The following is a 23,234-nucleotide window of genomic DNA, read 5'->3' on the forward strand; positions in this document are numbered from 1 at the left end:
ACACTAAGCACACTATGCATACTGCAGATACTAAGCACACGTTTACGTCAGATACACTTCCTTAAATTATTGAATTTAAGACATACCAGAAAATGTTTTCAATCTGTTAAATTAATTATAGAGAAAGAGCATAAGCTTAATTCTCCATTAATTTATTAAAATAAAATTGTAATTTTATTTATAGAATTTTGCAAGTCCATCTGGAGGTCCACTTAAGGATTAAAGTTTGAACAGTTTGTAGTTGATGAAAAAGATATTCTTGGTAACATTCATTGAAGGTTTTATATTCCGAAGACATCAAAGTTATCGGACATAAAATGTTGGTGATTGTCATACTGGGAAGGTTAAAGGTTGAAGTGTCGATCGAGGTTAAATATTCTAACCTGACCCTTCGGCTGAGGAATCGGCGGACATCCTGTGGCCTAAAACCCTTCTCAGGGAAGGGTATCTTTTTTCTTCCCCTCTCTTCTTTTCTTTTGGCTCATCATTTCTTTATTGACCACTTCCGCGTGATCCTTTGTCCTCTTCAGCCCCACTCAAAGTCTCAAATTACACAGTCTTCTGTGCAATTATCCTTCGGGCACTTTACCGGTTAAACGGCTCCCGAGAAACCATAGGGAACAGGGGGAAATGCTGAGAGTGTTGATCCACACGAGGAAAACCATACTTTGCTTAGACTTTTCTCGAGCACCGTACCATTCTTACTTTCAAAGGAAATTGACTTTGTTCCCCCTTTTAAGAGCTATCTATACTTTAGACACTTCGAGATTGTTCAAAAATACATGACAGTCGATAAATTGATAATTTTAGGCGAGAAAAATACATTGTGTTTTGAATCTCGATTCTTCTAAAATTATTCATGAAGATTAACTCTAATAATAATTCTGTCTGGACACGATGTATTAAAAATGAGAAGTAGAAATGTCTTCACAGGAATAATTAAGGGATATACAAATAGAAAAATGGTCGAAGGTAAACTGAAATTAGTTAAGCAGAAACTCAATTGAAATTGAATTCAATTAAATTTCGAGAAAGGTCATATCACAATTTTATGATATTTCAAGCTTCCTTAGGACATGTTTTTTAGTCAATATTTCAGCCAGTAAGTACAACTAAAAACATTTCTTGTGGCAGTTTAAGGACACCTCTTGACATTCCAACAAAAATTAGTTCCCACATTATTAAAAATTATCTCAGAAAAAATCCATAAAAATCACTCACATTCGCAAATTTGCTTCCATAGCTAATGATACAAATTTTCAAAAGACCCGATGTCTCCCGAAAGAAAACTAGGTTCAGGAGAACGTTGGTTCGCGCGACCGGTTAGCATAAGCCAGTAGACGCTAAACACTGTCCAATTAGGCTGGGGCTCGCATACGTAAAACATGTAAATTAGCATGCGTCGGTAGACCGTGGCGTGTGCACAGCGGCAACAAACGTTCGTAGCGAGCATTACGGTAATGCGCACTCTATGCGCTGCGTCTTGTCGTCGGGGGACAGTTGAATAAAGATCGACAATATCGGTTAAGAAAGAACAAGATCGTCAGACCGATGGAAATCAGATCGTCTTAACGTCAATCATCGGCGAAGCCCACGCGCGTTCCGATTCGAGTTCCACTTCAGATAACGGAAACCGATGCGGACATAATTGCTTCCTCGAGGAATGTCAATGCACTCCACGGTTGCACTCCTTTTCCTTTTAACGAAGTTACGCGGACGTGCATGCGTATGAGACGATTCCCCGGAACAGGTGGAACGTTTGTCTTGAAACTGTAATTGACCATTGAGCCACGAGCTCGCCATTTAGGATGCTAATAAACCTTCCCGGATCCTAAATATATACAATTAAAATAACTACTCGTATTTTGGTAAAACAACAAGTTTACGGACGGTGGAAAGATGTTGCAGAGCCTTTGGATTTTTAACCTGTTAGCTGTCGCGACCTCTTTGAAAAATGTGCACCTAAGTTGCGACGCAAAAATTAACCGCTGTTTGAATTATAGCTGTTTTGACGAGTATACTCGTCGTGACACAAAATATTCCCATTTCTTCGTGACGAGTATACTCGTCAAACACAGTTAACTGGTTAAAACATTGGAGAGGATTGAGTTTCAATTAGCAACTTGCAAATCACAGTCAAAATTACCACCGTTAGCAACACCTGCAAATATTTAATTCGTCCAAGTTACGTACAATTAATTATCAGCATTGAAACGTCATAGGTCGATCTCTTGAGAAAAAAGTTCTCGGTTAAAATAAAAATGCAGTGTAATGAGAGTACGAGGGCATCCGCGATCGAATTGTTTGCAAGCCGTTTGTTGTCCCGGGGAGTTGAAATGGGAGCAATAGTGTTTTCCCAGGAGGCCGACTAGTTAACTAGTTAAGAAAAAAGGAAATTTCTGATTTTTTTCTCCGGAGTTTCGTCGCCTGTTCTTCGCCCGTCGCCCCGGGACGGCGAAGAGGACGTCAAACGAAATATGCCGGGCGTCCTTGCCCTTCAGGATCAGCGATCCTTACGGGAAGCGGGACGCGTTTTCCCTCGGTTTTCTTTCTCGTCCTCTTTTCCTCGTCGGCCGTTCGTTCTGCTCGTAATTGAGCGGGCGATCTTAACGCTCGAACGAGCTCGAATGGGCCGCCGCTCTGGAACGGTGCCGCAGCTCGTGGAGTGTGTTTCATGAGCCTCGGAGGGCCAACGATTCGTATTTTCTACCCTCCGCGAGGATTCCAACGAGAATCTAGTCTATCGCGGTCCTTTCGCGGCCTTCCTCCCCGCTATGAAGATTTAGGGGAACGGATTCGCGAGCGGAATCAGCCTTAACCCCGCTGCTTCCTCATCGGCCGGTCCAAAAATCGATTTTTTTATTGCCTCTTCCTGACCCCATTCGAACCCCTAATTTGCTTTGCAGCTGCGGAACATTTTACCGTTAAGAATTTTCTACAAAGAAAGGAAACGTTGTAACGATTCTACAGTACCTGGGTACAGTACCTTGGAACTACTTTCATTCTTATTTACATGCTTCACTTTTGCACAGTTCGTTCCAGAAGTTTTATTCACTTATACAAGGAATTTGTAAAGGAGAGAGACTCGTTAGAAAGAATGATTAAAAGTACAACATTTGTGTCGTCGCTAGACCGCAGATTTTATGTATTTGCGACACAAATGGGTAGTTTAAAACGGTGGGGATGAATATTTTCAAGTAATATCCAACAAGTTCTTAGGGAACTCATCCTCATTTTAATTGCAGCATTTATCTCGTCAGTGCGTAGTCTTGTTTTGCCGGTTTCGATGGAGTTCAATAGAAAACTGCTTTTTCTATCCTCTGTTTTTATTTAACAAGAGTTTTATACCGTTTTACTCGATTGTGTCGAGACTACTACAGCAGCTCGAATCAATAGCATTAGAAATACCATTAATTTTAAACAAGCTAAATCGTCATGACCAAGAGAACGAACGTAAATAAAAATGAGATGATTAAAGAAGATCGAACAGAAACTTCTGCCGTTTCGATTCGAAGAAGATGGCTACCGGAGCTTGAACAACGCGCCGAATAAACAGAGGAGACGTCTAAATACTCAACGGCGGAGGTGTAACCGGAGAAACAAATTCCTGTTTCGCAGCACGACGACTAATTGATAATTACCCGGCAGCTCGTGCGATCCTTTCCACCAAAAACATTGTTTCTTCGGGGATCTCCAAGAGCCCGGAACGAGGGGTTAATTACCCTCGAACTAAGTAACCAACTAAATTGCAAGTCAGCCGAATCCTCTTCTTGAAGCACGGGTCCCCCTAATCCACGGATCGAACTTTTCCGGTCTTGGCGAGATCGCCCTCGGTGAAAAACTGCAGTTCGCCTAAGTGTATGCTTACCGAATCCGAACGCATTCGCCAATGAAAACGGTGGTTAACCGTGTCGAAGATCTTCTACAAGTTCCGAAGGATCGAGAGGGTGGAGAGAGAGAGAGGGAGAGAGAGGAGAGGTAGAGGAACTTGTCTGGGTACATGGGTTCTCTGAAGTTTCCTTGGGGGAAGGGGGTGAGTTCCGGTTCCTCGCGCAACCCCGAATCTATCGTTTCTTGGACCCCGTTGTCCTCAACGTGAGAAGAAAGGAGAGAGAGAGAGAGAGAGAGAGAGAGAGAGAGAGAGAGAGAGAGAGAGGGGACGCAGGACGTTGAACCGTTAAAAGAGTTTGGCTCGGTTACAAAATTTGTACGGCCCTCCGACTCCACGGTCTGCATCCCTCATCCCCTTTGGCCCGGCCGGCTTATTGAAAGGCTTTCTTTGGCTGACTAAAGGACGATTCTACTGGAAATTGTGCAACCCCTGCACTCGTCTCCTAAATAAGAACGACGGGCTCTTAACACACTTCCTGCCAGCCATTATTTCATATTTTCTAAACCCCCGGAATCCACAACCCTAGGATTTTTCAACCCCCTTCGTTGTTTGACCGCTTCGCAATTTTTCAGTAACTACTAGTCTCTTTCCGTAACTACTAGTCTCATATTTTTAAAATGTCCATATTCCACAACTGAGGATTCATCAACAACCCCCTGCATTATTTGACTTGTTCACAATTTCATTTGCCTAATGCCAGTTTCCCTATTTCATATTTTTAAAAATCCATAACCCAATGAATAGTTTATTTGATCCCCTCAGGGTTACAAATTTATCTCCTTCCGATCACTTATAACCTAAAAACGCTCTTATCCTACTTACACCTAACTTAACCTATATTTACACATATATTGCCGCACCCTACTCGCCAGAGAGAAAGAGAGAGATATTTTTTGTCTTCGCTATCCTAATCTTATCTTAAGAAAAATCCATAACCCATAGTTAATGATATTTCAACCCCCTCCGTTACTTGATTCCTAAGAGTTAGAAAATTGTAAGAATTACATGTCGTCAAAGATATTTTAAACGCACAGATAACGTAAAGATTGAAACCCAGTTAACTCGTAATTTTTTGGGAGAAGCAACATCAAATTCGGGAATAACCCGAGGCTGTCCGACCGCGAAGCAACAAAATCCTTCAATAAAATAAATTCTGCAATCACGCTGGGACAACAAGGACCAAAACCGAGTCCGTAGACTTTTTCGCCCGCTGTGCAAACGTAAAATCGAGTTTAGAAAAGTGCCACGCAACTCGCCCCCTGTTCCATACACCCCGGACCAACAAAAACAATGTGTACATTCTGTGAACCTACTGGACAAGCCAAAATGGAAACGGTCTTTCGAAAAAAAAAAAAATTATTGAAAATTCTCTTTTTCCTGAAAGCTGATGAAAAGTCACGGGTGCCAAGTGTTTGACAGAATATTTTTACAATTTCCGAATCGTCGAGAGAATGAATTTTCATGGAGTACGCCGGTCGCCGGGTAACTCGATTTTTGCGGGCGAAAACAAGTCGATGGCGAATCGATGCGGCGAACGGGTGGGTTCTTCCGGTTGGCCCGTGGCGAAAGTTCGTTAAAGCGGAACGTTAATTGCATTCAGAACGCTTCCGCTCGCAGGTTGTCACCGCGGCGTCGTTTAATTACAACTTGCCGAAGAATACGGCGCACGCCGCCTGGCTCCTTGGTACGTGACGGAAGTTATACTTATGGAAGTCGGTCGCTAAAGAGGACTCCTTAAAAATTCACTGGCCGATCCTGCTCCGATCCGCGCCGTGAAGCCAATTGCTAATGAGCCACCGGGATAATCCTCGTCCCGTGGTTTTCGGGTGGGAATCCAGCGAATTTCATCCTCAAACAGAACCCTTTTACCTTTTACCCTTTCTACTCCGATGAAACCCTCGCGCGAACTTCATCCTGCCCCGTATTACCAATAAACTTATTCTCTCGAGAATGATATCATCTCTGAACAAATACGGAAGCAATTTAGTCAAAAATCAAGTATTAATGAAATAAAAAAGCGGGTCGAGGAGAACCTAAATAAATCTGCAGGGTTAACACTGCTTTCTTGGATGGTGCATTTTTCGTATAATTACTATTTTCGAATAAAAGTTGAATTAAAAATGATAGGAGGACTTTGGGCAACTCGGTGTGCATTTATTACAATTTAGACAATTGTGTAGAGTATATACTGTACGATGAGGTTGAATGTACAATAACATACAAACGATACAACCATGCAATTATTAATATAATTCATCCATTTGCTTCGCGTTAGTGAAACATGCAGCATCGTTCCAAAGAAGTAGCTTTGCTTCTAATAAAAGTAGTGGGGGATCATGCAAAATAAAATAGACTGTCGACCTTTTGCGGAATGAAAATTTTCTGCATCAGTTGCAAGAAAAATCCTTAAACATTTCTGTAGCTTTCACTGTGTTGTAGAATAGTCTGGTAATAAATGTGTGTCGTAAGAGTGAACGTATTAGATCGTCCCAAAAGTTCCTTTCGTTTTCGATTAATGCACACAATGCAAATTCAACGAAGTTTCTTACAAAAGAAAAATTGCGTGGCTATGTAAAAGCAAGCTTAGAAAGGCACTTGGGAAGCTTCGGTGTTACGTAACAGTATCAAACATTTCGACCAACACTTTCTGTTAATTACGATCCCCCTTTTCTTTCGATAACTTCGATCTGCAGAAGCGAACGAATCGCTAATTGTCCGGAGTACGACTCAGGATCTGAAAAATGGCGGAACGTCGGTAAACGAATAAATTATAGCGAAATCCGAGACGGACGTTCAGTCTAAAGGCTGTCGATTCTTTCGTTGGCCGAAGTAAGTACCCTGGATCCTATAATTACCATCGAGATCAGACTTTGATCGTAAGGCGTCGCGGCACGATCGCCTCGTCGTCGTCGTCGTCGTCGTCGTCGTCTACGAGAAAGATGGCGCGCCAGTAAAGGAAGCCAATTTGCAAGCAATCAGCGTTGGGACATAGTTAAAAGCAGAGAGACCCGTTCTGGGATTTGCTCGCTAACCTGCGAGTCAGTCGACGGAGTCCAAGTAGGACAGGATCTCTCCTGAGAGACACCGATGCCACTCTTCTCCGTGTTCCGAACTTTCTCCGGACTCCTTTCGACCCTTTCCCCCTGCTTTTTACAGCCCCGGGGCTCTGCGTCTCTGTATTCATTGCCCTGTTTGTCTCGAACTTGAACCCTCCATTTCCTCGCCGATGCACCCCTTTTCGCTCACCACCTGCGCGACCTGCGACTCTACAATGTCCTACAAGAATCTGCAACGCCCTACAAAAAGTGTACCTAAATGAACACTAAATACCTAAATTAACCGAGTACCTAATAATATACTAAGTACCTAAATGAACTTTTCGTCCTATACAAAAAGTGTACCTAAATTAATGCCTAGCCCTTCCTCGGAAATCTATTCACAAACTGATCTGCATCTTCACTTTCTGAAATAGGGGAGGCTTGAGTAGTCATTTTAGCGATTCTAGTGATTTACGGAGCTTTGAATCTTCCAATTTCCGGCAGGCCACCGTTAACATTGTTAAATGAACCCTACCCTAGACACGATCCCCTAAATTCTGGCAAGCGCAGGCCCCCAATATGTTGCGGCGTCCACAAAATACAGGGACCCGTAACTCTACGAGCACTTACCACCCCGTAACACGCACTCAACCCCCGCGAATTTCTGAGATTGATGTCAGAGAAATTAAATATGATCTCTCGCGTGGAATATTAGGGTGTTCCAAGTCATCGTTTTCGGTGATTTCGAGTTGGTCGGTGAAATACGGACCTTCGAACCTTCCCATTTCCTGGACAGCATCCCCTAAATTCTGGTCCCCGATATGTTCGTTGCGGGGTCTAGAAAACACAGGGTCGAATCACGGGGACGTGTAAGTTCACGAGCACTTACCATCGCATTACACGCACCCCCAGGCCCCCGCTAATTCGGAGGAGTCGTCGGAACGTGGGCGTTCCAGGACGAGTTTATCCGACGATTCACAAGTGTGTCATTCGGCGCGTATGAATATGGAGATTGGTTTTCCTCGTGCAGGTGTGGATCGATATCGCGGACCGGTTCCTCGACCGTTAACCAAGTTTCCGGACACTTCGGCCAGCCTGTTCCCCACCCGCGCGCACCCCGCGAACGGCCCGTTGGCCGAGAATGAGTTAATTTAATCCCGAGTTTCGCGAGGTGCTCCACGGAGCCTGGCAGCCACCTAAATCATTCGTTTAGCAAGCTTAATTCAGCGCCGCTTTAAAACTGCTGGTCACATCCCATTGCCTATTTTCAAGTTAGCCGGCCGCCTCCGTCGCCATCGCTTCTCTTCTTACGTCGCTTCCGTCGCGGAAGAGTATTTGGCACTTCCGTCACAGTACGGCCGCCTGCGGGTACTCGCGAAGTCCGATCGTTCCACGGAATACTAAACACCATTTGGCAAGCCGGCCGTCCGGTCGTCCAACTTTTCCCTCGCTCTTCCTTTCTTTTTCATCCCCCTTTCCTCCCCTTCCCTTCTCCACCCTCTCTGTCTCTCTCCCTTTCTCCATCGGGTTCTTTAGGCAGCTTGCGCCCCGTCTTGGCACGAGTTTTCCGTGGTGGTAGTCTCCGATAAAAAGATTGACCCTGCCGCAGTTGATTCCGAAACCTTGTTTCCGAAATGTAATGCCGGGACTACACACAGTGATCTAAATGAGCTTGATGCCTGAATGAAACTATTTTTTTTTTCTGTGCTGGATCGATAAAATAAAACTCGATCACTTTGAATACGTCTTGCTTGAATATCGCAGGAAAGTATCACAAGAGAAAACATTGTACAGTGAAACAGAAAAATTGAGTGCACTGCAGATGGTTTGGAAACCTTGTTTCGGAAATAGAACTTCGGGACTACGACACGTCGGCGGTCGAGAAGAGCTTGCCAGCTGGATAAAGCTATTTTCACATCGCATATGGAACTAAATGGGGTACCGGATGATTGCAAAAGTTCGTGACCGATTTTCAGAGACCTCGAGACGTTCTTTATAGAAAATGCAATTTTTTACGAAATGGAAATCCGAAGAAACCAACTTGTAAAATGTGGGAAAAGAATCGTAGAAAATCCTGGTGTCTATATACATAATTAATAAAGTTATTCGAAAGTGTATCTACTTTTTGCAATCATCGAATGCCCCGAATAGAAATATACCGGATGTTATTTAGGACAGCCTTTGCAGCAGAATAATTTTCTAAAAATTGAACCGAACTATAAAGAGATATATAAAAAATTGAAATTTTTCTGGGTCGTGGGGAAGGTCGTAACAGCTGGATTTTTTAGAGCTTGTTTGCCTGGACTAATACGGAGGTACACAGTTTAAGACAGTTTAAGCGTTAAAACAAAGATGGACGCGCGAGGAGGGACGTGTCCAGAGGCGTCGGATGATCGAGCCGCGCAGAGAGGATTGCCCGGAGTCCCTAACACGGGGAAAGAAAACACGAGAACGTTCGTGTCGCTCGGCTTAAAACAATTCAAACACAATTTTACGAGCGTGCCGTGACTTTTCACGGGCGTGGGTATAGTCAGCCGCGCGGTCTCGAACGCACGGTCGCCTTCGTGTCGATCCTTTCCTTCTAAAAACAGCGTTTTCCACTCTCGAAACGGCCGCTAAACGGTCCGAAACGGTTTTTATCTCGTAACCTGGCGAAGCTTCTCGCCCGGTAACGTGATTTCGCTGCACCGGACCGACCGACGCACCAAACGATCGATAATTCCGGAAAGGAAAAATAGAGGATATCGAGCGTGGTCGACTATGCCGCGGCAGTCTGACGACTTTTCTCTCTCTCTCTCTCTCTCTCTCTCTCTCTCTCTCTCTCTCGTTTGCTCACCCACTTTCGTCCCTCTCACGGTTACTTTACCGATATTATTCTTTGGGATTTCTTCGCCGTAAAGTCTTTATTAAAAGCCGGGCTACCCTCCTGTCCCGCCAGCTTTTGCAAACTTTTAACTCGATTTTTTCGATACCTTTACCCTCGCTCGTTATCAAGCCACCCCGAGAGATCGAGCCAACCTCTCGATCTTTCTCTCTCGCCCTCACAACTGCAACGTTTCGTCGCGTCCTGTGTCGAACATTCATTGCCACCGAGTCACGCCGTTTAAACTGTTCTGCTGGAAACGATCCTCCATCGAGACGACCTTTGTTTGTCTAAAATAAATTTACCTTCCACTTCTCATTCTTTCCGACGTTTCAATCTCCGTCGACGAACAGATCCCACATTTAACCCTTTGCACTCGGCGCTATTTTCATTCTAAAACCAAATTTTTCTTTCGTCTTAGAATATTTTCATTTTATTCATACGAAACTGATTCGATTTACACATGTAATATTGAAATGTTTAGTAATCTATTGAATACAAATTTTGTAATGTTACAAATATTTTGTAATATTTTTTGTAATTTCTTTGAAATAATGCCACAACAATTTCTAGTGGTGCTTCAGAGTCACCACTCGAGTGCAAAGGGTTAACCCTTAAACAGACCCTCGAAACGTACTTTAACACTAGGTTTACGGGACCCGTCAAAATGACGGGTTCGAATATTCTTAATTTACGATCATTGAGATTGTGAAGATCCATCTGCGCGGAATTACTCGACAAACTTATTTCCTTTGGTATATATTATTTAAAAAATAGCTGAAAACTTGGCTAGCCACATTCCTCTTATTTTTATAAAGTAATGTAAAATACTCACTTTTAATGCTCAGTAAACCTAGTGTTAAGAATGCTACGATTACTAATGGTAAATAGTAAAATTTCTAGTAAAGTATAAAATTGTTGACAGTAAATTTCTCTAAGCATATATCTTGCGTGCACAACGTTTTTATGAAATAATTTCAACATTTTATAAAAGTCGTAATATAATCCAGCATATAAAGTATGTATCTACAATGTTCAATTTTGTAATGAAACAACACAATTCTCAACAGGTCAATTTCACAACATAATTTCTAGTTGCAATAAAAATGGACATTCCTTAAGTTTCCGATCGTTTACACGTCACTCGAGAATCGATCGAATATTACAGCCGGTAACTACCGAACCAGAGTGACAATAATCGTTTCCCAGAGTTTATGGCGCCCCATTCGAGAAGCTCTTGGTTCACAGGTGAAAGTAGCCCTTCACCGAAGGGCTACTGCTACTAAAGTACGCTCGTCCTCGAATTATTTATCGCTTGCTTTTAGATGCGTCATTTTCGAGATTCTTTCCAAGTTGTTCACCGGAAAGAGTGTTTCAGTTACTCGGAGCGAACGAATGCATGCCAGCGGGCATGCATTGTGTACGTCACGCGTAATTAGTCTCGGATAAAAGTGTCGCGCGCGGTAATTGCGTCGGGAGAGCGTGTCTACCGTGCCCCGATACTCGCGCGACCTTCTGCTCGTCAATTAGACCCGCTAATGAAATGAATTCGTTTCATGCAGATTAGCACTCGATTAATCCCACGTGCGTTGTCGTTGCCGTCGGCTTTTCTCTGAATGGGAGGTGGCTGGAGCTGCGAGTTCCTGGGAAGGGAGCATAACACGCCCCAAAAATTAGCGGGTGTGACATAATTTCACAATTTTACAATCGTACGATTTTACAATCTTACACTAAAACTTTTGGAAACTACTTGTTCTCTAAAATTTGTTTTATTCTTACAGTCCAAAGTCTTCGTACTGTTGCACCTTTAGAAACACACCCTGGGCATTCGTAGAAGCCTAATCGTACCCTTAGAGTTACAGAGTGAAATCTTTGGTGACAGTTTTGCTTTGGAAGCTACGGATCGTAAACGCTGATGAATTTATTTGTTTTAATGTTTTCCGTACACTTAATGCAAAAAATATGAGAATGAAAGGAAAAATGCTAAGTTGCATAGATCCTTACCCATTCTGTTAAGTTCTAAGGAGTATATCGCCGGTCTTGCCAAGTATATCAAGGATACAAATTTGTATAATACATTGTAAGAAAATGTACCGTGTTGCTAATGACCTTTGATGTTGAAGCAACATTAAATAATTAAATTATATATACAGGGTGATCCACGCAATTGTTTTAAGTCATAACTCCGTTATTATTGCATTCACGAAAAAATGATAAAGGAGAAGGATAAATGGTTCGAAGAGCACTACATCTGTAGGCCTTTAAATTTTTTTTTAGATGCAGCAGTGCATGTGCAATTAACAATTGCATCATTTCTTTAAATAGAAATGCATATTTTTTTGTACAGATCGATTCTTCCGTTCATTCTACGTAAAAAATGATTAGGGTACCATGGCAAAAAAATTATTAGATCTCGAGATATTTTCAAAAAATATATATAATATATATATAATATATATATAATATATTTTCTTGTATTTAGTGAAATACAGCTACACTTTTTCAAAATCTTAGTTTTCGTACTCGAGTTACGATACGTGAATTGCTACTGAATGATGAAATGCTTACTCGTACAAATCGGTTTCTGTTATGATAACAATATCGAAAGGGCGTTTACGTTTACAACATAGTCATGAAGTGACTATATAAGACTGAAGTGACTGAAGTGTTATATATATATATATATATATATATATATATATATATATATATATATAATTCTCAATTTTTTAATTCTTCATGGTCATTTTGTATCTATGCGTGGTCTAATATTTTGACGTCTCCTAAATACTGCAAAATGCATCAGACTAAATTACACATCTATTTTCCCCAAAGAAGAGAACGTTCAGCAGAGGCACAGAGCATTTACAGCGCAGAGCGTTCCGTCGTGGGGAAAGCTAAGTGAAACGGCATAATTAAATTGGCAATATCGGCAATGGCTGCAGGGACAGAGGGCGGTCGTTACAAGAGGGGACCTGAAGTCTTGTCAGTTTGTCCCTCGCTAAATCTGCTCGTCATTCAATTACATTTTCCTCGAGCCCCGGCTTCTCTGCCGGCATTAAAATAATTCATCGGCATTGTACGCCGTCACAACAGGGCGAGACATCGCGAAACATCAATCATATTTCGGGAACAATTCTCTCCATTCTGACTCGCCGGGCCGCGCCGCGCCGTTGCCGCGTGACTAAAGGGAATCCAATTGAACGGTCGCGGGTATTACCGGTAATCATCGCCTACCCGCGTTCCACCGATACCACCAGCCGTACTTGTAATTACGCTCGCGCCGCTGGAAAACATTTAGCGTGGCGTTTCTTGTAACCCATTCATCAGCCGATGGACGCACGACTCTCAATTACCGGGATCATTACGGACACGGACCTGTGTGTCGATTACACGCGATCGATCCGCGACCTTCTACTCGCGATACCGTCTAATCTCGGTCCTCGAAGTTCGCGATGCAACTTTCGATGAAAGCCGACTGCAACTATCGAGCAGATAATGCTGAACTGTATTACTAATTATCACTAAATCGATTACAGGTTGTTCTATCGCGAAATTTTATCACTGAATCCCTGCAGGCTGTTCTTATTTTTTTTTGACCGAATTTTATTGCTACACGTTGTTGTTTCTTACGTTTTTCGATCAAATGAATTTGCTCGGTAAAGCATCTTGTTAATTACTTTTTGGAGGAATTATGAGGTACTTCTATGTTCCAGGGAAATTCCTTATTATTGTTAGGCGAATAGCACGTAAACCGCGTGCACGCGAATCGATTCTACAGCACGCAGGCGCGGTCCCGCTCGCGTGCACGTCCCTTGCAACGAGTAATTAATAACACGCTATTGATTAATCATGTTTTTCAACAAATTCGCACTTTCCTCCGGTGATCGCCGAGCTGCTTGTCGACGCGCGTCGGTCCGGCAATTAATCAGCTGGAATATCGTCGATGTTCGGCAAACATGGAAATTAATAAACGAGGTGGTAATGCTCCATTGCACGGGGACTGTCAATTTACCTGACTTCGATGAAAGCTGTTTAATGAATGTAACTGCGCCACTGATTTCCCACATTTATTTTTCCCATATTTATAAAAAAATTATGCATTGATAGGAATATTATTTAACATACGATTAACATGGCTGGGTGATTGTTATTCAAAAGTGCAATTAACGTGAATCCCGACAGATCATCTCGTCAAATAGTAGTTAAATAAGACATTGTTAATCTCGACCTTTTTCATAGGGAAAAAAATCTTGACTGGTGGAATAAAATATATTTTTCTATCCTTAATAAATGACCTGAAAATTTTGAAAAAAATGAATGTGGCATAATTAACATGCTTTTAATAAATGGTACTCGGTTCACGCGAGAATTTTGAACAGGGAGTGAAAAAACACCCGGAGAATGTATGGTTTTTTCACACGCACGTCTTTCTTGCAAGGAACGATAAAGATCATCAAAATATTTTTGTTCGATACTTAACAAGTGATCTACAGTTTTTGTAAGGAAAAGTGCTGTTGAAATTACCGGTTTCCTCGCACCCAACAAGAAAACCGTAATTATGCATAACCGTTCGAAAGACCCATTTTTCTCTTGTTTAAACATACATATCCCCATGACGTAAATCGTGGAAAAGCTCTGGTCCCGTTCGTCAAAAAACGTACACGTACGATTCGCTGTAAAAACGCAGTTAATCTGCCAATAAATCTCGTTCACCGGTGTTTTTGTTAGTTTTATATTTGGTAACGATAAAATCCGTACACGACTGCGATTGATTTTAAACGAATTCGTTAGCCGGGCGAGATGATTACATATAAATTGCTGGACCAGTTAGCGGGGCAAGGTAAGCTTCGAAATTCAGTGAACGCGGCGCGGCACGGCGAGAAAAAAAAAGTTTAATGGAACAGAATTTACAGAATGAATTGAATTCCGAGTAATCGGGAAAACCGTGTGAAATGAGGGCGAAAAACGGCTACCATCTTCGCGGACGCTCGTGCATACGTGTACCACCAGCCTGGCCACGCGAGCTTTGTTCCGCGTCCGAGTATGCGTCGGCGATTGAATTAGTTCAAAAATTTTGATAGGAAATCCATTAACGGTCACGCTGCAGAACCGTGGCCGATTTTCCCTTCGCCGAGAGGGAAAATACCGGAATATTTGCCCGTCGATGTTTTCGTCCGCTTTGTTGTTAGCTCGCTGCTCCTGAAATGTCGTCGTTCAGCTTGCAGTTTTGTAATTCCTCAATGAAAAAAGAAACCGAATTGCATCCGCCGTGTGCTTCCACCTGACGGATCCGTCAACGACGTTTTCAAATGCTCTGGTATTAACATGCAGAATACAGTGAATTCCCGATATAAGTCACTGCGAGCCTCGCGTTTAAAGGTCACTGGCACTACCCACACCACCACGGATAGTGACTTTTCCCTTTCCAGCGTGCACTGTGTATTTCAACTGCAACGTTCGGCGAGAACCACAGATTTCGTCTAAATGTCACTGGCCAGAACCGCGCAAGTGACTTATATCGAAAATAGTGGATGAGGAGTTCAAATTTTTACGAAAATATTCATAGACCCTGTGACGAGTTTCTATTCAATATTAATAGAGTTATTCGTTCCGAAATATTAGTCCTTCGTATTTCACAGTTGTCAATTTTCATCCAGTGTTCGTATTAATAAAAAAATTGTTTTCTGCGAATACCATGCTTCGAATCGACTTTTCCCCTCTTGTTTCCCGGATCGCTCTCCTTCGCGAAAGCTTTCGGGCACAATATCGCATAAGATCGTGTTTGGAATTCCTCGGCAGCGTAATTGAGTCGCATGTAAATATCCCGTCGAGCGGAATTTCTTCCACGGCGAAGAACTTGAAATATTTTGTAATATCATACCCAGCAGGTGTATTTTCCTTTGAACAAATTCTTTAAATAACTGATGGACAATATTCTGCGGGAGCTTACTTCGATCCCGACATAGTTTGCTCCAGTTTCGCCGCATCGGAAGTTCGAGGAGGCCGAGGGACTGATCTTTGTCCAAGTTTCTCTCTCTCTCTTTCTCTTTCTCTTACTCTGGACTCTTTTTAGCTGGTTGTCGAAAAAAAAACGCAATAAATCCGACTGTTCGGTCTCTCTAGAAAGACGCCGGTTTAATCCAGTGCCTACCTGAATTAAACTGTAAATCACGGCTCACTTGCTCGGTCGTACATCGTTGAACTCGGGACAGGAGATAAGCTGTGGCGCGCATTAAGCATTTCTGTAATTTAGGGCTCTCCTTGGAACGCATTCTTCAGCATCGCTTATTCCCCGAGATAATCGAAGACGGGCTCGGAAGTCTGGCAGAGCAATTATTTTTTACGTTATCGGAGGATTCAACATTTTCGTGACGGAGCAAATCGCTCAGCATTGTAGCTTTCAGTCGTGCAGCAGCTTTCCGTATATCGATGACTCGAAGTTCTCATAATCAGGATTTTTTTTGTAGCTTTCTAATTTTTCTTTATTCTATCTTTCTGTTCTCTGAAAAGTTCAGAAACATCTAAGAATATCGTTATATCGTTTTCAATGCATTAAAATTATTAACACGTTCGTCGCCGCGTCACCCATATGTGGGTGACGGAATTATTTGTGCAGGTTTTAAAATTAATTTTTACGTTGATATATTCATTGCACTAAACTTGATTAGGATCTGTAACATGCAAGAAAGTTGGAGGATTACTCAGTATCATACATTTAATTTTTTGCAATTTTTATTTCGTTAAATGACTTCATTTGATTTTATGGAATTTTTGGGGTTTCTAGTTGGGCGTTTAAAGTGTTAAGGGATGAAATCAATTTTTGTTGAAATCCGGTTTCCCACGATCGATGCAGAACATTTTAATTTTGCGCAAAGATCCGCAGTCTATTAACTATGTGAAGAAATAGTTAACGTGTCTATTACTTTGTTATGGATACTGTCTGCTCCTGTGTATTCTAGTTTGAGCGAACGCTATATTCAGAATGTTTTAAATAACGAACGCGCGTCTCGCAGGGAAGTTCCGCAACGTGCGCTACACACATCAGCGGCGCACGCGTAGCGCAAAAACAATGAAACAAAAATTCATATAAATACAGTGTCCCACTGGACATTGATACAGAGTTATGGTCGTTTTTATGCTGCAGTTGCGCGCACGGCCGCATTTCGTGTAGAAAACTACAACCCTCGTGTGGTGGCGCTTGCAAATCTCGAAAAATGTCCTTATAAAAAAATGAATCGTCAAATGTTTCGCTACGAAAAAAAAAAAAAAAAAAATAGAAATCTGGACTCCTCTATCTCCAGTATCTCACGATTAACGCAGACAACCTTTATTTCGCACAAAGCTGAGGTGATTATAATCTAGAATTGTGTACCGAAAACACCTCCAACAATTCCAAAACAGTCATCATCCGTACACTCCGACTACAAAGTCTAAAAAAATAAAAGACCATCCAGAGACTCCCAGCAGAGAGAGAGAGAGAACTAGGCCAAAAGTTGGTCCAGCTTGGAGAACAGTATTCTTCGCGTCGACTGAGTAATTCAGCCGACGAAGTCAGCGTGCAAAAAGGGAGGTGGATCCTCGGTGGCGTCAAATTTCGAGCCCTCCGCTGACAATAAACCAACGCTGGTGTCCCCGGCGTCGAAACTTTCGGAACAGCACCCTCACGGCCGGAACTCCAGCTCGAGGCAACAATCCCGATGGCTATCGCGGGGATCCACGAATGATCACCGGCTCCCGGGAGCAAAAACTATGGCCCATTAATCGATTCCGGTGCAGGTCTGCAGTGTGCAATGTGCATTCACCGTCGGCCGACCCACTTTCGCCGAGTAATAGCGTCCGACCGACGAGAGCACGCAAAACTGGTCTTTTCAGCTGGTCGCCGGATGAACGGGTCCGCGTAATTTAGCAAGATACAGGGGATGATACAGTAGTGCTCGATTAAATTTCACTGAAACTGCAACGTTTAAATTTGCGTGACCCGTCCCCACTCTTCCCCTGAAACAGGATAATACTGCTAGAGCAAAGGAGGCGGGCGTACTTCAAAGAGGCGCCGCGAGCGTAAAAGGTAGTCATGCGATGAAAGAAAATTTTTATATTCAGTGATTTTCGTTTTACATTTTCAAATCTAGTATTGGTGGATTGCTGAGATTTTTCTGAGTAAAACGAGTCCAAACACGGCGTAAATCGGACTAGTTTTACAGATTTGTTGTACTGTACTGCACACTTAAGTGTCCACCGTCGGGACCGAAAACGCACGCTTAATTGGAGAGGTTAGGTCAGCTAAAGAAAGAAGAGAGGACTGACACGTACCGTAGGTATCAAGTTTCCATCGACCCGCTCGATCTTTAGTCCGAGGTCTTAGTTTCTAAAAATTGGTGGGGATAGCGACGCTTAAGTGTGCACTACTGTATCACTATTGTATATGAAGACCATAAAAGTGGACCGATTTGCGCCGTGTTTGGACTCGTTTTAATCGGACGAATCTCAGCAAACCACTGGTACCACATTTGGAAATGTAAAACCAAAGTTTACTATCTTTCCTTCGCTCGCTGTGTCTATTCTATTTGTCGAGACGCGTTCGAGTCAATTCCCGAAATAGAGACGCCACCCCGTAGCGCAAGAATCTGACTTCCGGAACTTTGGAAATTTACGCGAGCATTGGCAGTATCTCGGCAGCGAGTCGCGTGGTTATCGACCCACGTGGAGGACGGTGGCTGGGTCTAGCGAAGGATAGCCGTTGTGGCGCCTAAAAGACCGCTCGGACGCAGAGACGCGTGGGCGGGGGGTGGCTTGCTGGAAGCTGGCTCGGTTACATCATCTGATAGGCGTCGGGGCTCGGGCAAAGTCGATGATGCCGGCCGCGAGCGTGTTCTTTAAAGGAGCCATCGTCGGGAAGGCTCTATTATATGCCGACGAGACGGCGTGGCCTGTGAAGAACCATCCGGTCAGTCTTTATGAAAACCGTGAATACAGGCTCTCTCTAGCTAGACGAATCTATATGTCCATGTGTGCGTCTTTTTAATGGACGGGTTTCTGTGCATATTTACGAGGAGAGGGGATTAGGCTGCGATATGAGGACGACGTTTCGTAGAGTCTTGGGAGATTTCTGGATCGAGTGGAACTGGGACAGCTCGGTTTGAGTTGGATTGATTGGGTTTGAAGACCTCTTATGATCTGGGTAGGTTTTTGGTTAGATTGGGGTTGGTTTTGATTGACTGGTTGTTGAGGTCAGCTTTGTGTTGAAACTGGAGGGTCTGGGTACGAGGTGAAACTGATTAGGACTATTCCATCTCTTCAATTAGAACTAGAAGATCTAGGTCTGGTTTGGGATTGGTTAGGTATGAATTTCTTTTAGAGTCTACAGTGATTTCCGATTCTAGGTGGGAGATACTGTTTATGGCAGAGAATGTTCTACTGTAACTGTTAGCTTGCGGACTTCGTCCAAAATAAAATTTGTCTGATGAAAATTGAACATTTTTTAAATTCATCCAAAAATATGTTTGATTAATTATTGAACCTAGAATCCCAGACTGAACGTAAACTACGATTCCGCTATCATAGTAAGCGAACGCACAGCTCAGTTAGCCAACAGTTTACAGAACACAGCTTCCACGGCTATTAATAAAGTGCTTCCTGACCGGAACATGATTTTCTGGTAGACAGTTGACGTCAATGTGTCTCGATGATCAGTTAGAACGCGGCAATAGTTAATTACTGTTGATTAATAAAATAACATTCGACTGACAGGTTTGGCTACAGTGTTTGCGATACACACGGATCTGTGATTCTAATTACCTGTACACGCAGGTACAGGTAATGTTTTCCGTCGTGTAGATATGTCCACCATATCGCAACATGTTCCCGTTCCCATTTCCATCGATTCGATTCAATACTGCAACATTGTTGGGATACTTCGGTTATCTAGATCGTTGACTGTCGTTAACAAAACCGGCATTCAATTGCGGCAACTGATACACGGAAACGTAATGCGTCGATAAATAATCGTACTGTTTCATAGATCTTGCTCTACTGATTAGCAAACGCCCACTACTAGAGTAATGAATTTGGACGCGTTTATGCCAAAAATATTTTCAATGTATCATTATTAGAAGAAGGAATACATTTAACACTAGAACTACCGAGTAATAAATACACCTGATGAATATTGCTTTGTAATCGTGACAAGACTACATCTATTCAAACCTAATACCATTTTTATTCTAACATGTGCTTCAATGAAAAAGTTCATTCAAAAAATTCCGATGAAAACATATAATTTCAGTAATTGTGGAAGAAAAAATTAGGAACCAGTCATTTTGACTGGTTCGGTAGTTCTAGTGTTAACCAGAGTTCCTTGCAATGAACTTACAAAATTTTCCAAAGGTGCACAGTGTAATTACTAGACTGCGGAGTTTATGCACTTCTGATAAAAATGAGTGAGGAAAATTTGAAATGTCGGGAAGGTTAGGAGAATCGGAGGATGATCTAGTTTTCAATTTCTGGAAATGATTAAAGAGAGAAAAATGATTCTGTTTGCGGGCAATTGTCGAGGCAGACAATTTTTATTCCACGCTACTAATTACGTAGGTGAAAAATTGCGTATTGGTGAAAATCTCCGCGCGGTCTGATTAGCGATAAGAGTGTCTGTCCGCGGAGGAGCCATAAATGTCTTAAATCTGGCTATCAAATATTTCCAGGATATTTATGAAAGTTCACGGGAGTAGTATATCAATCTTCTCCGAGGGCTTCGCGGCCCCCGTCCCCGGCTAGTTTGCATTCCGGTGCATCGCGCAATACCATTTATCTTCCATTAACATAGGAATCCACGTGAGGCAGACAAATTTTCGTGCAACGATTCACCGCGGGGCCCCGTCGGATCCCCTTTTTACGTTCCGCCGGAAGCATGATAGATACGTTGCGATACGGGGACGCGGACTATTCATGCGACCGGCATTACTCGCGCGCTTTTCGTGCCGTCGAGTGGCACTCGTCGCGCATTCGAAACCGAGAACACGTCCTCGTGCTCGCGACGATGAAAAGATACGCCCGAAAGACGTAATACAACCACTCGCAATCAAGGCCAATCAGAACCGACCGAATCTGTCACGCTCCGCATGAAGAATCGGGTAATTATGCACGCCGCCGCCGCCGCGCTGAATAACACAACCCTCCAAGCGGGTGGCTTGCGATTCTTTGTGAAATAATAAGAAAAGAGGCGCGCAAGAAAATTATTCCCTCCGACGATTCGTTTTTAGGACAATCGTGTATCGATTTTTAAGAGGTCGTTGTAAAGCGAAAGCTTCGGTCGTGAAATCATTCTTTAATTAGTCTGCGGGCGTTTAAATTTGTAGTATTTTATAGACGAAATGATCCTCTCAATACTCCACCTTTTAGGTGAAGAAAATAAGAAAGAAGTATTCCAGTAAATTCTTTTAATACAAAATCTGTATTCCTTCAATAAAATAAAACGTCTGAAAGCTATCGTTTGGTCTTGCTCGATGTTTTCAGTGTTCAATTTTTTAAAGCAACGTTCAAGTTTGTTATAAGAAATTGGGTCAATAGAATCTAAAGTCAAGTTAAAAATTCTTTTCCTTCAGACGACTTTCGTGGACTACTGTATCATACATCTTGGAAGAATGGAAATTTGATTTTTTAAAGCAATTTCCAGTGCAAGAAGAACTTCTTGGCTTCAGCACAGAAAGTGGGTCAACGGAATCTAAGATCAAGTTACAAATTCTGTTTCCTTAGAAAACTCCTGTCGACCACTGTATCATGCATCATTCATCTTAAACGAATGGAAATCTGATTTTTTAATACCTGGAACTTTCGAACCTCTGTATGGAATCTATGGACACAATTTTTTCCTGAGATCAGAAATCACCTAACTGTAGGATATTCCACCCTGAGAAAATAACACCACTTTGAAAGGTGATTTCCACTCTGAGGAAACGAAACTTTGCACAATTCTCGAAGTGTCGTCACTAGAATGAGTACAACACGTCGGTATAAAATGAAAATTTCCCCTAAATGGCTAATCGCAAAGAAAATCGTTGGAAGGAGTTTCAGAGTGGTAAAATCTGAAGCTGGTGCCATTTTGCTCCGCAGAAGAAGAAACCACTATGTCAGGGGATGCTCCGACGTAATAGCACGACACTTCGGGCCATCTTCGAATTGTCCGCGGCAGACGGCGGGCAAAAATGTTCACGTAGCGTCGCAATTAGTATCTCTCGGCGGCATCGGAGTCGCGTGGGCGTCGGAGTCAGCGAGGCGGGCGGTAGCCGCGCCAAAAGTGCACGAGTAATGTCCGGCGATTTGTCAGTGGGACAATTTGTAATCGTTTGTCAGCCGGCTGTACACCGTAAACACAACTAACTGCCGTCTTATTCAAATGAGGGCGGGGGCGCAGCTCTCCTTAGGCCGATGCCTATCCGCGCAGCCTCGCCTTTTCCAAACCTCTCTCCTCTCTCTCCCCGACTCAAAATTCCCTCGACCATGGTGGTGCCATGTCCTCCGTCATTAATCTTCAAGAATTTTCCCGCCCTCTGCCCTCCGGAGGGCTGCGAGGACGCCCCTTTTCTTCTCGCCACGGTGTTTGCTGCTTCAGCGTGTTTATCGGGTTTTCGGAAAAATTGCTTGCTGACCGTAAAATGGAGAATTTAAGAGTCCTGCGATTTCCGCGTTACCGTGACCCACTTACTCGTGCAAAGAATGTTTCTCCACGGAAATGGAAAATATTAACACGAGGTTTTCTTGGACTGGAAGTTATTAATTTAACCAAGCGAAAGTGTTAGAACACTGAAATTAGTTTTTGCCATTAGGGAAATGAGTGGGTACATGATTTTTGAGTGACTGGTGCCGATGGTGAATGTGTTACTCCGGGTACGTTTAATGTGAAGTCTGTATCCGCCAAAATTGACCTCGACTACTTGAAGAATTTACATTTATTATTTTATGTGACCAGAGCCTGGATCTTTATGCAAATTTATGCAGGTTATACTGTACAAACCATACTGAAGGGAAAATTACGTATCTATAATAAACATAAGATATAGTTGTATCTTCGTTTTATAATTTTGAACGCTTCTATGAATGCTTAAGTGCCATAAATGTATAAAGATCCTTTCTATAATATTAGAAAGTAATATTTTAGACATTAATATAGACATACTGTTGTTAGTAACATTGTATCGAGTGTTCGTACTTGTACTAGCGTCTATTGAGAAAATAATTTCCAAGTTTCTGTTTAAACAAAATGAAGATGTGGAGCTAGTTATTTACAATGCAATTGTTTGTTTCAGGGAAGCTGCAAGGGATATAGAGGAGCTCCCGCAATATTTTTTATTGGGGTAAGCATTTATTTTATCTCTTGAGAAAGAAACGATTTATTCTAAAATGACTCTTATGTTAGAAGCTATTGTTTATTAACTTTCGAAAAGGC

At 42.5% G+C, this 23,234-nt stretch overlaps 1 protein-coding gene across 4 annotated transcripts in view; it reads left to right on the top strand.

Moving 5' to 3' along the window:
- Nolo (ADAMTS-like no long nerve cord) overlaps positions 1-23,234 on the top strand; it is a 347,161-nt gene that overhangs the window by 87,261 nt on the left and 236,666 nt on the right. For 3 of the 4 annotated variants that reach the window (XM_076802679.1, XM_076802682.1, XM_076802680.1), the window contains exon 2: positions 23,095-23,142. The exons of the other annotated variant lie outside the window; for it this stretch is intronic. In XM_076802679.1, coding sequence (XP_076658794.1) covers positions 23,095-23,142 — 48 coding nt within the window. The remainder of the gene's footprint in view (positions 1-23,094; positions 23,143-23,234) is intronic. 4 annotated transcript variants of the gene reach the window in all.

The sequence above is a fragment of the Halictus rubicundus genome, chromosome 17, assembly GCF_050948215.1.
Source record: "Halictus rubicundus isolate RS-2024b chromosome 17, iyHalRubi1_principal, whole genome shotgun sequence".
NCBI lineage: Eukaryota > Metazoa > Arthropoda > Insecta > Hymenoptera > Halictidae > Halictus > Halictus rubicundus.